The sequence below is a fragment of the Hakea prostrata genome, chromosome 11 (genome assembly GCF_041222555.1).
Source record: "Hakea prostrata isolate BN-2017 chromosome 11, UWA_Hpros_2, whole genome shotgun sequence".
In the NCBI taxonomy this organism is placed as follows: domain Eukaryota; kingdom Viridiplantae; phylum Streptophyta; class Magnoliopsida; order Proteales; family Proteaceae; genus Hakea; species Hakea prostrata.
Window position 1 is genome coordinate 8,322,355 of NC_142610.1, and position 15,571 is coordinate 8,337,925.

Sequence of the window (15,571 nt, forward strand, 5' to 3'; positions counted from 1 at the left end):
TGATTGAAAGTCCATTGGTGGCTATGCTATATTCCTAGGCTGTAATCTTTCTTGGAGTTCTTGAAAACAACATTATGGCTTAATTTAGTACTGAGGCTGAATATCGAGTCCTAGCCAATGCATCAATGGAACTCACCTAGCTTCAGTCTCTACTCAAGGAGTTAGATTTTTTTTTTTTGGCCTACTACACCTATACTTTGTTGTGAAATGTTGGTGCCACTTGCTTCCCTACCAATCGGGCCTTCCATGCACATATAAAACACATCAAAATTGATTTTCATTATGTTCAAGATAAAGTTGCAAAGGGTGATCTTCAGGTTCGATATTTATTTACTAAGAATTAGCTTACTGACATCTTCACCAAACCTCTATCACATCAACTATTCAACACTCTATTGTCTAACCTCAAGGTCTTATCTCTGCCCTTGAGTTTGATGGGACGTGTTAAGGATATTTCTGGTAGCACACATGCAACCATGGCCAAACCAAGAGTTGCCCTAGCTGCCACTTACTTCCAACTGTCAAGGGTATTTTTGGAAGAACCTCTACAGCCCTAACTTGGAAGTCTCTCTACAGCCATGTCCAAACCAACTACTTCAATTACAACTCATTCTATATTGTCCAAGACTCATAATCCCACTTCATCTCAAACACCTCAAGGTCTTCAGAAGGATACATCATCTCAACAATTGATGGACACTCAAAGTTGCACTTTATCTCAAACACACAAGGGACGAAGACTATGTAAAACCCTAATACCTACCATGTGTGAATAGAACTCTAGATTGTAAAAGTCCTAGACTTGTGATGAACAACGACTCTTGTATATATATGTACTATATATTGTAACTCATTTAGATACAGTGAAGCAATAAGTATCATCCCATGGACGTAGGTTGCATTGAACAACCCAACCACGTAAAACTTGTCTCCTATCTCTCTCTCTATACAACTCTCATCTCTTACCTCTCAAACCTGATTCGATGGCTTCTAACAAGTATATAGTATGACGATCTATGATACATGATGTATGGTGTTAGGGTGTTAAGAAGCATCATATAGACAAACTTAGAATAGTAGAAATGTGGATGCTAAAAAAGATGAGTGGCTAAACTAGGGAGGATAAAATAAGGAATGTTTATACTAGAGCTTGTCTTGGAGTAGCTTCAATAAATGATAATTTATCCGCAAGTCATTCAAGGCGACATAGCCATGTTAATTGGAGGCCCTTAAGTGAGATTGTACCAAGGAGAGACTTAATCCAAATCAATGGAATTAAAAATCCTACAAGCAGACCTAAAGTAACCTTAGAAGAAGCGGTGAGAAATTATATGCATGGCTTAACCTTGAATCTAGAATGGAGGCCTTTAAAATGCCCCTATTGGGAGGAGTGACTTAATTAGATCGAAGTAGCCAAGAAGGTAGAGGGTTTCCTAAAATAACCTTACAAGATGTGGTGAGAAATGGTTGCATGGATTAGGCCTTGCATATAGAATGGAGGCTTTTAAATGCCCATGTAGGGAGGAGTTTCTTAACTTAGATTGAAGGAACCATAAAAATAGAGGCAGTCCTAAAACAACCATAAGAGATGTGGGGAGAAAAAATATTCATGGTTTAGGCATTGTATCTAGTATGGATTCAAATAGAATTGTTTGGAAGGCTAGTAGGGGGAGAGGGTGCGGTGGTTTCCGGTGGTGTTGGGCAGTTTTTGGTAAACTATAGGAAGAAGATGGGTGAAAGATTGGATATAGGAGGGCAATTTTGTCATAACACTACACTTAAGGGCATTATGGTCATTTCACTTTTAAAGTTTGACTTAATAGAATAGCCATTCTACTAGAGTGGTTAACCAACAATTTTTGCATTGGGCCACCAGTAATAGTTTGTCCTTAAGGGGGGAGCCTAGAGTTTCACCCCCACTTAAGTGGGCCACCAATAAAACTCTTTTTTTTTCCATTTTCCATTCCTTCCTTCCTTTCATGGCCTATGTGTTCCAGAGGTCCCCTAGGCCTTAAGTTATGGTCTTTGATCCAGTGGGATTCATTACTCCAAACTTTGATTGGGTTGGGGGGATTTTTATTGAAAATCTTATTGTTTCATTTTCCCGTACAAAGTAGCAAATAATTATAAAAACAAACACACACAACCACTTGGTAGTTTCATCTAACATAAATCTGAAATAAAAGAGTTGCAAAGGTGAATTATGGAGTGTTGGGTGCGAAATTTCATTCTTAGGCCTTTGGGGCTGGTTGCCCAGATCTTCTTGGTCCATTCACAAGAAAGAAAAGTATGCCGACTCTACACTATTGCCACATAGTTCACATGTAGATGATGTGGATGTCCATTCAAAGAGTAGTGTCTTGACTAGTAGTCATGCATTCAAGAGATGCCAAAAGAAAGTTTTAAATTTGGGGCGGTGAGGTAATTTCCAAAAGTATTTCCACCATGGGGTGAAAATATTTGGTTGGTAGTTCGTCTTTAGTTTCAACAAGGCTCGCCCTACCAGTTTGGTAGAGAATTCACCATTTTTTGAGGTAAGAGATAACCAAGAATCTGAATTAAGTGAGATTGATAGAAGAGAGGTGTGGGTATGAAGAGGAATTTTGAGGAAAGATTAACTCCCTATTTGGGTTGTATGCTGAGCTCATTGTGCTACTGTTGCATTCTTGGGCTGGAGACTAAAATTTGGTGCCCCAATTGTGTGATTGACTAATGTTCTGATCTAAGTGTCAAACAAGTACGATGTGGTCATCCCATTGCTTATTTGCTTTAAGGCCATGTTTTGAAGGAGAGGGAAGATGCTATAAATGTTATTCCATGTCTAGGACCACTTTTTCCTTTGCTTGGGTATCAAAAGGTTTGGTATTGGTGAAGTATTTTGTTCTTAGAGTTTGTATACATATCACATCAAGGCTGGTGAGCATTCTCCAATCCTTGCGTAAGGAGGAGGGCAGTGTTGATGTCCTCCATTCTCTTGAAGCGCAATCCTCCTTGTTGCTTTGGTTTGCAAAATCGATTCCATGAGATGAGAGTTAGTTCTCTGTTTTTGGATGAGTCTCCAACCTAGAACTTTTGGCACAGGGAATAAATTATTTTGCACAATGAGACCAAGAATCGAAAGCAATGCATGTGGTATAGGGATTGAGATTCAAGCACTAACTACAATAGTACCCCCTCCCAGCAACAAACAAATTTGCTGCTTCCAATGAAGCAATTTTCTTCCTCATTATGTTCAAATGAAGAGTAGTGTCTTCATTTGGCCCTTCTATGAAATAAATTGGTACCAAGAAAGACCACATCATTTTTCATCTCATTGATACCGAGCATCGAGAGAATCACATAATATTTCAATCTTGTTGGCCTTACATTCTTACTAAAGAAAGCTCCCATTTTCTTAAAGTTGATTTTTGCCTTGCAATGTTTGAGAAGAGTTCAATATAGTTTTGAGTGCCAAGATATGTTCTTTTTTGCTTCAAAGAAGAAGAAGGTGTCGTCAGCAAAGAAGAGGTGAGAGATTTAGGAGCTTGCCAAACTATTTTGATTCCCTTGAACAGGTTAAGTGATCTATACTCATTCAAGAGCCTAGACAAGACCTCCATAATTACTAGGAACAAATATGGGCTTAGGGGACAACCCCGTCTAAATTCCCTTGATCCCGAGAATCAAAGGAAAGGGCTACCATTCAACTTGATAGAGAAAGTTTCACTTGAGTTAGGGTTTTAATAAGTTTTCCCCAATTATGGTCAAAGCCCCATAATTCAAACAATTTATACAACACACACTCCACTCCACCCTATCATAGGCTTTAGACATATCCAGATTTAGGGCACTAAATCCCGTCTTACATCTGATTTTGCCCATAAAGTGGAAGATTTTTTGAGCTAATAAGATGTTATCAGCGATTTGTCTATTGGCCACAAAAGCCCCTTAGCGATGTGATATGAAGTTCTTCAAGAGGGGTTTAAGTCTTTGGGCTAAAACTTTTGTCAAAATTTTGTAGTTCACATTGCACAAGTTGATTGGCTTGAAGTCCACAACTACCTTGGCCTGGTCCTTCTTTGGTATGAAGCACATTAGAGTGTGGTTGACACCAAAGGGTAAGAAGAAGTTAGAGAAAAAGGAAGAGACAAAGTCAAAAAGGTCTCCATTGACCAACTCTTAGTGTTGCTGGTAGAATAAAGCGTTAAACCCATCCATCCTTGAGGCTTTGTATGGCCGCAGGAAGAGCACCACATTTTTTATTTCTTTCATGGATGAGGGAGAGGCTAACCTTGTCAAGTCCACCTCGTCAACTATGGTTGGGAAAATAATCTCAAAACAGAGGAGGGATCGCAGGGGGTTGGGAAGTTGTGTGCAAGTTTCCAGTGGTGTAAGAACAAGGACATATTTGCAAGCTTACCTCCAAAAGACAAACTACTTTTGCTTACCCATGCTTCTTTTACTATTGTTGCATACTGCGGATAAAGCAGTCATTCATTTTGGAAGTAGAAGAGTTTATGACATTGGTTTAGAGTTTTCAATGGTGAGGAGGATGGGCTTGTGGTCAGACCCTATAGCTGAGAGTTTTTTTGTGTTAGCATTTGGGAATTGGGAAATCCACAATAGGCAGGCAAGGGTACGGTCCAATTTTTCTTTGACTAGGTATAGAGGTTTTTGTTTGTTAGACTAGGTGTAGCGAGGGCCTACACATGAGATTTCTTGAAGATCAAGACATAAGACAATTGTTTGGACGTGGGGTATAGCTGGTGAGGGTTCGAAAGGCCCATCCAGATTCTCCTCCTATGTCATCACTTCATTAAATTCTCCTATGATTATGAATGGTTTGTCTTGGGTCATGCTCCCAAAACCTTTTTCTTTTAGCATACGATGGTGGAGCATTGAACAAAATTGTGATCCATTCCTTCCCTTGATGAGAGAAATTAATTGCGAGGAAGGAAGTACATATCTTCCATAAGAAGTGAAAAATTGGATCCAGATTCAGCTGCATGCAGTGCCTAGGTTCCACCTTTCAATCCCTTAATTCCCTATTGTTAGAGAAATCTAGGAAGTATAACAGCTGAAAATCTTTGCCTTAGAGGTGCACAAGGTCTGATGTTCCACACACTTTGTTTCACAAAAGAACACCAAATTGGGCTTGTGCTTTTTAGGTATCTTGGAGATGCACTGTAGGGTGAACTTCCCATTGATCCCTCGTACATTTCATGAGAAGATTTTCATTTCTGTTAGGAAGTTACCACCACAACTATTAATGAAGAGTGATTGGGAGGATGTCCCTCCTCCCAAAAGTTTAAAAGGGGCAAAGGCCTAGTGAAAAATGGAGCAAAACAAAATATAGTAGATAATCACTGGTTTAACAAACAAGTCAAGAGCATGCACAAACTAAAACAAAGAAGTATGAGAGAAAAGAAAGGCACCATGTACTCCAAGGGACAAGAAAATTGACTAAACAAATAATAAAGGAAATAAAATCTATAATAAGGTAGATAGAGTTTTAGGTAAAGCATCCCTAAGCATGGAATCTATTTTGAGACTTTGACATGAAGGGAATTCTGTTAAGCCAACCGTAGAAAAATCCTAGCAGAGATGAAAAAGACAATACAGAAGTCAAAAAAAAAAAAAAAAAAATCAAAGTATAGGTGATATGGGAATATTTAGGGAATTTAGGAGTTGGGTTTGTCATCTCTGCCTGGTAGAGGGGTGTGGGTTGAGCATTGGTGAAGTTTGCATGGCTACCAGTAGTATTGTTGAGATTGGTTAAGTTGTTCAGATTATTGAGTTGAACAAAGATGTAGCAGGAAGCTTCCATCTCTTGCTTAAGTTGGTAAAAGATTGTGATGAGTTCATGGCAGGACATAAGGGTTGAGACGAGATTGTCACACAAGGATGCGAAGGGAATTGGGCTGAGGTTGTACTCGGCGGCAACCCTTTTTCTGCTTCTTTTGGATCAAGTGCTTGCCGTTGCTTCAAAAGTCCTAACCTGTGGATACGGTGCCATTATATTTCTTATACCTTAGCCAGCAAGCATCCCAGTTCGAGCCTCAATCTAGGGGCAATCCTAGGGCAACCTGAGTACAATCGAGCCCCCAACAGCTTCCTAAGTGTCAAACCATTGTCCACAGTCTCCACGGGATCCCCGTCACGCCCATCTCCACCCCAAGGGCGGGAGCATACCAGTCCCAGATTTGGTTGTTGCAGCATTGTTGATGTTGCAGTTGTTACCAAGAAATGCAGGTAATTGATTGCACAGCTTTTCCAGGCATTCCACGCCAGCAGCAGAAATGGGAACCAAGAGGATTCACCCCAGCAGGCAGCCCCCGCTGCCCACGCCCCAACCGCCCCCACAGAGCCAAGGACCCAGGACCAACCCGGCTGCGCAACCCCCCGCAGAGCAGCCCCAACAGTCATCATTGGCACTCACATCCACGCCACAAACAGAAGCCTGCAGGGCAAACCAAATAAGGACAGAGAACACAGCCACCAAAGGGCCCACAGGCAACAGGGCTCGAATACCAACACACCAAAATAATGAAAGAAAAACAGCCAACAGGAGGAAAAAAGATCATTAAAAAAAGGAGAAGTATCCGGTAAGATCACACAAATGAAGAGTCGGCATACCCAAACCCCGGGGGGGGGGGGGAGAACAACCCAACAACCAAGGCCGGCCAAAGATTTATCCCCCATGTTCAAACAAACGATCAATATATAAGCTCAGCCCCCAGCTCCACACACAAAAGAAAACCACCAAAGGACCGACAGAAGACCCCAAAACAAGCAAGGGGGAGACACAAACCCAAAGGAGACAGGGACACACATAAATAAGGAGATACACAAAGCAAAAGGAAACAAAAGAAGGGGAAAAGAAAAACGAGACAACAGAGAAGAAAAGCAAGACAAAACGACAACAAGCAAAACAGAACCACAAAAACAGAACAAACCAGAAGAGAGAGTAAACAGGAAGAACAAAGAAAAAGGGAAGAAGAAAGAGGGCAAGAGAGAGAAAAAAAAAGGAAGAGAAAGGAAAAAGACAAGGGAAAGGATAGGGAATCAGCGAAGGACAAAAGGAACGAGGGAATTAGAAATATAGGTACAAAACAACGAGGGGAGGGGGGGGGGGTGGGACAATAAACCACAAGATGTGGATCCATTAGAAACATAGTGTACTAATAAATCAAACACACAGTATGCGGATCAATTAGAAATTGAGTGTACAAATAAATCAAGCGCACAATATCTGGATTCATTAGAGGTATAGTGTGTTAATAAATCAGGTGCACAATATATGAATCAATCAGAATCACAGTGATCAAATGCAGGATCCCAATAATAATAATAATATTGTATGATTAAAATGTATACAATTTTGCAAATTACCATAACATGAGTTAGTTATAATATTCATCTGTACTTCCCTTGCAAAAATCCTTTCTTGAAAATTCAATGATTCTCAACTCTTCCTGAATATGTGGGGAATCAATCAAGGCTTCTCCTCTCTTTCTCTCTCTTTGCTCTTCTCTCCTCCTCTCGTCTCTTGTTTTCTCCCACTCTCTCTCTCTCTCTTCTTTTTCATTTTTCCTTTCTATTTTCTCTCTCTTCTCTTCTCTCTCCTCATTTTTCCTTTCTTTTCTTTTTTTTCCCTCCTCTTCTTTCTCCAATTTTTTTTTTTTTCTCTCTTCTCTTTGGAAACGGGCTCCTTAGCCAAGCAACTCCTATCCCCTTTACAAAGGGAGGAAGAAATTTTACCTTTGAGCATTCATGCAAATAGTTTCAACCATTACAATTTAGAAGAAAATTGGTGTAGGAATAATACCAATAACTAACAAAAATATTTTGATTTGTACAGGGGTACCTAGCTAGCACCTAGGAGTAACAAGCTGGAGCAATGAGATATGCACAGATGGACATTTACAATCCATCAATTTTGGAAAAAGGAAGACAAAGGGGATGCTGGAGACATTGCTTTTTGGTCTACAAATGGGTTTGGACAAAGTAGCAGGAACAGGGATAAAGATAGACGAAATATGGACTAACAATCCATATCTGCGCTGTCATCATGGAGAACGACCGAACCGAAAGAACCGAAGAAACCACCGAACCGAACCGCAAAAGAGAAGCACCAAAACGAAACACGGATATCCGATAATAACCGACCATAAAATATCCGATTATTGATTGATAATGTCACTTTTTACATTTTTATTATAAATTCTAATCATACCGAAACCACGGATCCGAATCGATTATCATATATTTTTAAAGAAAATGTTAAAACACCATCCGGATAAAAATTATCCGGATATTATCCGACCGAAAGCAACATCCAATCCGAATCCGGGCTAGCGGACGGATACGGATATTTCCGTAAGAAAATTTTCGGATACGGATACCCTTAAACGAATACGAATGCGAATTCGGAGGCGGATTTCGGCAATCCATTTACAGGTCTAGTCATGGCCCTCAAGAGAAAAATGGTCTCTTGGGGAACCTACGTTAATGAACCTGGCTAAAACTACAAAATATGTGAAGTATGATAAATTCCCCAACCCAGTGCTCTAGTGGTATTTTGAAAAATATGCAAACATAGCAGCCAGTCAATCGAATGACTATAATAGTACAATATCTAATCTTTATAAGTACTTTCAGCACTAATTTTCTTTTTAATTTAAGTTTCTTTCTATGAAAGAAAAAACTCCTATCCCCTTTTATAGTTGAAGGCATGATTAAATTATTTTCATTATTAATGTATTTTTATCTTTCTCCTCTCTCTCCTCTTTTCTTTCTCTCTTCTCTTCTCTTTTCTCTTTCTTCTTTTCTTTTCTTTTCACTTTGAAATTTTGAAGCCACGGGCTACTTTGCCAACAGCCTCCCTCATCCCCTCTTGTAACATATTTTTATACATTAATTTAATTAATAAGTGAACACCCCATCTATTCTTTTCCCTTCTTTTCTTATTTCACCTTTCCTTAATTCCTCCACATTTGGAGGTGGGGAGGGGGAGAGAGAAGGCGCCACCTTTAATAGGTTATTTATTATAATAGATATACATATATGCATATATAATTAATGGACCTACTTTATGGGCTTGTGGGCCCACTCATTTTTTTATGTGGGCTTACATAGAGATTCAATTAATTATATATTTCTGTTCAAAAAATTGTTTTGATTCTTTCCTTGTCATCGGTTCAGTCTAATTTTGCCGTACAAGAGACCAACGGACTAAAATACATATCAACCCGATTATGGATCAGGGATTCAAATGTTATCAATTATTTAAATAATCTTGAGGATTTGGAACATACCAATGTAACATTAAAATAATAGTATAATAAGATGTGGGGCATCACATATACTAGGAAACAAACCTTGTCATTTACATAAGAAATTGCAACTCCCTATGCCTACCATTTTACAGATCTTACAAATTTTTATTGAATGGTACTTCCTAGTTTTGCCACTTTCTTAACAGTGCAATTCTCACAATAATACAATTAGTAATATAAAACTTGTGGAAGAGTGACTCAATAATATAGTTAACGTCATATTTATTAAGATATCGAGACATACAGGGAGTCCAAGAAGTGTATCTGCAACAGAGTTCATCCTGTAATCTGAAATCTTTCTAAGCTATGTCCTCACTGAGGTTTTTTGTCATGGGCAAGTTTCCAACGTAAGGACATTTGAGAACATCCGGTTTTCTCACCAATCGGGGTCCCACTGGTAATTTTCCAGATTTTGGGCGAATATCCTATACACACAAAAATAATGAAATGTAAAATAATAATAATCACAATAATCATAAAGTTCCAACAGGGATTTTGGGAAATTTAAGATTTTACTTAAAAAAATTATGAAGTATCCCCAGTTAAGGTTTCACACTAATTATGATTTAAGGGCGTGTTTGGTTACATAAATCCAGAGATTTCAAATCTCTAAATTCATGAATACGAGATTTATACCCATTTGGTTGTGAAAATCTCTTGATTCATGAAATCTAGAGATTCATCTTTTTATACTAAAAATGTGAATCTGTAGATTTATGGATATAGGGTGAAATCCTTCTACTATAAAAGTGCTAAATGTTTACACATTTACAAAAATCACAAATGAATCAAAAGATTTCATTCCATATATTCAGGTTAACCAAACAGTTAATTCATGAATTATGACTCCATAGATTTGAAATCAATAGACTTGAAATCTCTAGATATTTGAAATATCCAGACTCATGTACCAAACAGCCCTAAGAGCAAGTCATTGCCCTCTAATTTCATTATGTAGGACTTCTTGGTTACCAACATGTTCTCATCCCTTACTCTAGTTCACCTCCTTTTGATCATGATAGTGCATAATGCTATTCTTCATCTTCAACACCACACATTCAAAAGGAACTCCAATCAAGCCTCAGAAGTAAACCCCAAATGTATATTTGGTGTGGAGGAGGTCAAGCAGATTCCTCTTAGAACAATTTGCACTCAAGGTTTTAGAGTCGACATCTAGATCTTCTCCGAAGGTAGTAAGATATTTAGTGTCAATTTGTTGATTCCATCTTTTGTTGACTAAATCATAGGGGACAATAGTCAATGGAATTACCCTGCAAATACATTTGATTTCTCTTCTTATTAGTTGACAATGTTTAGATCATATCCTTGTACAAAGGACGTCCAAGACTCTCTCGTGGGTCCTATAGGGATTTCTTAAAATCCAGGATTAGAGCACATAAAATCCACCATAAGAACAGTAGTGGGGTGGATTTGATTTCCAGCAGACTGGATTCCATATGATTTGGTTTTCTAAGAGTCTTGAACATCATTATACAAGAACATGATCATGACTCCTACTAGACTCCGAAAGAACTTTAAATTGAATTCCACGCAGCTACCCAATCCCCGTGTGCATAGTTAACTCTTTTGTAGGGCGCATGACTCTGGCCAAGACAGTGATGATGGCATTACCATAGTTTCATATGCAAGTTGTAGCAATTCCAAGATGGGTGCTTAGTGATGTTGAGAAGGCCTGTCGTTCTTTTATCTGGGGTGACTCGATGGTGAAGAAGAATATGCATCTTGTTGCATGGAGGACAATCTGCATGCCTATAGAGAAAGGGGGTTGGGTTTTAGAAACCTTGCCAACTCGAATGATGTCTTTCTTATGAAGGTGGCTTGGGGTTATTTGCATCAAAATACATTTTCGGCTAAGGTCCTCCATGCCAAGTATGATTCAACTAGTAGGAAGTCCCGCTTTAAGGCGTCTAGTATAGATTCTCCTCTTTGGAGGGCGGTTTGTAAGGTGGCTTCTCTTTTCGTCTTGAACTGTCATGCAAGGATGGGTAATGGTGAGTTGTTGCACTTTTGGACCAATAGGTGGATGGATTTAGATTTTGCCCTTTAGAATAGTTGGTTACTCGTCAAATTCTGGATGGTGCTTGCATTAGAACGGTTGCTTCCTATATGGGTATATCAATCATGAAGGTGAGTAGAGATATTGGGAGGAACTGGAGGACGTCCTTTCAAGTTCCAAGTGAGGTTTTGCTCTAGATTGAGGAATTTCAACAATTCTTCAGTGAAAGGTGGGAAAGATTTTTTTGTTTGGAATAGTAGTGCTAAAGTTACTTTTTCAGGTCGGCCTACAAGAGATTAGTTGATCTTGAGCAACAAGAGCCTGCATTGTTGATGTGTTTTGGAGAGCCATTTGGAAGGTGAATATCCCAATAAGGGTGAAAATGTTCTTATGGCTTGTTGCTGGGCATAATTGGCTTCTCACTAACAAGAGGAAGTGATCCCTCCATTTGAGTGATCATGATAAATTTTCTTTCTATATCAACCTATATGGAAGACGTGTTACATGTTCTGCGAGACTATACTTATGCGAGAAGTATTCGGGTTAAGCTACTTGTAGCTAGCTACCCCTCATTGGTTCCTCTCCAGCAATCTTAAAGATTGGCTGACAGCTAATTTGAGAAGCTCATCGATGGAGGCTGGGTATTAAAGAGTGGCCGATTATGTTTTGCCATGGCTGTAAGGTTTTATAGTGGAGCTCAGTTGGGATTAATGGGCTCAACACTGCTCAAAAACATGAAGGTTTGAGGTGGTGCCCACCTCAAGTCAGTTGGTTAAAGCTAAATGTAGACGTGGCTATTAAGAAGAATGGCTTCACTCAGGTCGCAGGTGTGCTTAGAAATGCAGAGGCTATTTTTATAGGTGCTTTCAAAAACAAGGCGGTTTCCAAATTAATGGTTATGGCGGAGGTTGAAGCTCTCTATGAGGGTCTTCACGCCGAGCGTGCCAGAGGCCTTTTTCCTCTTGTTGTTGAATCGGACTCTATGAAGGAAATTACCTTGGCAACTTCCTTCAGAAATGTGGATGGGTGTTATGTTTCATTGGTTAATGCCATTAAATCACTTCTTCACTCTGGTGATAGAGTGGAAGTTCGGCATGTTTTTCATGAGGCTAACTGGATCGCCGATAAAACGTCCAAGCTCCAAGTGCCTTAGCAGGAAAGGAGAGGATTTTTTTTTTTTTTTATATGGAACCCCTATTGATGTTTTGGAGGTCCTTCAGACCTTCAGGCTGAGGGTTGTCGGGAAGCTTCAGTCCCCTCCCTGCCCATTGTGTACCCAAAAAAATATGAAAGGGGAGAGGAACTTAGATCATAAGCTCTTCTAATATATCGAAAGGGTTTTTCTATCTTAAATTTTTTTTATCAAGATTTTTATTGTAAGGCAAAAGGCAAATCGGGGGCAAAGCAATTTCTGCTCCCTAGGCAAAAGCTCAATTCTATTTAGCAAGGGAAAAAAACAATGAACTTATTTACCTGGTCAAATATAGCAGTTGGAACCGCAAAAGTTACACAGGCATTGGGAGAATCGACCATCGCTGAAATTCTTGCTTCACAAGGGCAAGCTGATATCAAAAGATAGACCTGATAGACAACATTTGATAAACATCTAATGTCAGTGAAACAACAAAATTCAGCATGAGAATTCCCTCCCACCCTAACCCTTTCTTCAGTTGTGGAACTCAGACCTGTTCTTTTGAATATCCAAATTTAGATATATAGTTGATAGCATTGAGTACTGCTCGCTTGAATGCAAGACTTGCATCAAGAAAATGTTGCCTTCCACTCTCATCTACACTGATACCTTCAAATACCAACCACTCTGAGAATCTTGGTTCAACTGGGCCAATCTCAAAGATTGGACTTACGTGAAGAGGAGTTGGACCCATTGGCGTGAGGTAATCACGCATTCCATTCCTTATGATCTCACACCTAATACCCAAATGTTTGTCAGTAATCAAGTTCTAAAAATTGAGAAGGAAGTAGATGCAAAATCTTTTGTATACAACATGCCATTGATAGGGAAGGCATATTTGTTTGAAAGTAAGATAGCTTGTAAATTCAGGTTAAGCCCGTGAGCATGTCATTTCAGCATAGATGCTGATCTAGTGGTTGATAATCAACTTCATACTCAGGTCTACCAACCACTGGATCAACCTTTATACTGAAACTACACATGGATGCACAATGGCACACATTGAGCGAAAGTAGAGGAGCTTAGTCCAGTAACTTCTCCCAACCCATCCCTCAAAACATGTCAGATGAAGTAATTTTCTTCTCAAGGGAAATGCAACAGAAGAAATTTCAAAGAAAAACATTCTGAAACCATGAAGACTGGAGACTGAGGATGTTGAAGGATATATATATACTTTAGTTCTAGAAATCCATTAATCTCTATAGCTCCACAGAATGAAACTTCCCCATCACCCTGGGAGAAATGCATGTCACCCGTGCTAAGGTTTGCTCCATCAACAAATACTGGAAGGTATATTTTTGAACCTGTGCTAAGATTCTTGATATCACAATTTCCTCCATTTTCCCTCCCAGGAATTGTCCTTGCACCCTCCTTTGAAATCTTTTCCCATTCAGGTGTTCCTTCTTCAACCTACATATGGTTTTTAATAGTCAGAACAAATCCAAAGAAAACCAAACATAAGCTTAGTATGCTGCTCTATACCTTTCCAAGAAAACAGCTTTTTGGTGTTGGCAAGCAAGCAAATGGTCTTTGGTGTAGAACTTCAGTTAATGACATAGTCTTGTGGCCATTTTCTACAAGTTCTCTTTCCCTTTCATTCCATATATTTAGAAGTTCCAATGATGGAGCAGTGCCAATAACTCCAGGATGGGGAATACCAGGAAATCGAACACCTGCCAACATGAGATAATAACATGAAGGCTTACAATGATATCTGAGATACGCTGAGCCAGTCCAAAAAAACACCTGGGATTTTTTTTTTTCTTTTTTTTTTCCTTCTTCTTTTTATTGTTTTTGCAAAATTAAATGTGTTTAAGGGAAATGGAAAATGGGAACTGCTATATTAGAATAGAGAAATTACCTGGTATCTGAGGAGAGTAAGCATATATCCCTTCAAAATACCAAATAGCTTTTGTTGCTGAGGGGAAATGATCAGTGAGAAAACTACCCCCATGTTCTCTGTCATGTGATGCCGTATAACCCCATTCGGATCCAGAAAGAAGACCCAAGTTGCAGATCTCAACTGCTAGAAGGTCCCCTGGCTTAGCCGGCACGCCTGCTTTGTCTAGTACTCGAATGGGTCCGCTGAGATAGTGCACCTAGACCAGTTTCAAAATGGGCCACAATTACTAGGTATGCATTTGGTACTGGTCTTAAAGAGCAGTTTTGATGTTATTTCATCGGTAAAGAAGAGAAGTATGAGTGGTAGGTGTTTCAGGTGTTTGTTAAAATGTTTCATTCTTTTGTTTTTTAGAAAAAGAACCCGCAGGAAAAAGTGGTCTGAAAGAACACAGAACATGTTTTACGCAGTAACATGAATGTTCTCCAAAACAAAATTTTGATCCGATGGTCTCGAGCCTCTCTTAGTTTTGCATCCCAGTTAGTCTTGGCAGACATGCTTACAGGGTAAAGGTTGAGAACTGCAGATCTTATATAAAGTTATATTTTTCAGAGAACTCTTGCATCACTCTCCACTGATTTGTGAATAGCTTTCCTGACTGATTAAGCTCAAGCTATGCCCAGAACTCCTCTAAAGCTAGCAATTGTAAAATTGAAAGGAAAAATTAATCTCATCATACTCACAGCAAAGAGATCTGTAGCATTTAAATCAAGCGCTGTGTCGTTGTCTCCAACAACTCCTCCTCTGCAGTCTACCATCTCAACTCTAAACACCTCACCTTCTGTAACATCTGCAACAGAGGGTATATCTGGGTGGAACCGGTTGTGAAGAGGTGCCTCTTGCTCCCATGGCTTCTTCCTCAGGTCGATTGGAACAACCAGTCTTGGAGTGGTAGGAGCCATTCTGAACCAGTGGATCGAGGGTGAAGAAGATATTCTAGTTTCCATATATAGTAGTTTCAATACTGCATGTTGCACGCTATCCTACAAAATTAATGGCCAAGAGGGAGCGACTATTGTCGATCTAATCATCAACCCATTCAGACTCATGCATCCTAACTAATGTGCCAAACCAATAATGTAACTTTGTGATGTAAGTTTTGTCATTAGCTTAGATTATTGATTTCTTTAGCTAGTTACATCGAA

At 39.3% G+C, this 15,571-nt stretch overlaps 1 protein-coding gene across 1 annotated transcript; it reads right to left on the reverse strand.

Moving 5' to 3' along the window:
- Positions 1–9,180: 9,180 nt before the first annotated feature.
- LOC148999905 (uncharacterized) lies at positions 9,181–15,329 on the reverse strand. The gene is made up of 7 exons (XM_089139979.1): positions 15,110–15,329; positions 14,388–14,625; positions 14,009–14,199; positions 13,701–13,936; positions 13,020–13,263; positions 12,808–12,915; positions 9,181–9,742 (listed from the first exon to the last, which is right to left on the reverse strand). The coding sequence occupies exons 1-7, from the start codon at positions 15,326–15,328 to the stop codon at positions 9,617–9,619; spliced, it is 1,362 nt and encodes a 453-aa protein (XP_088996105.1). The 5' UTR covers position 15,329; the 3' UTR covers positions 9,181–9,616.
- Between the last annotated feature and the right edge of the window lie 242 nt (positions 15,330–15,571).

Coding starts and splice junctions, on each gene's coding strand:
- LOC148999905 (XM_089139979.1), bottom strand. CDS start 15,328: ATGGCTCCTACCACTCCAAGACTGGTTGTTCCAATCGACCTGAGGAAG. Junction 13,264..13,700: donor AATGGATTTCTAGAACTAAA/GTATATATATAT, acceptor TTTGGGTATTAG/GTGTGAGATCATAAGGAATG. Junction 12,916..13,019: donor TTGGATATTCAAAAGAACAG/GTCTGAGTTCCA, acceptor GTTGTCTATCAG/GTCTATCTTTTGATATCAGC.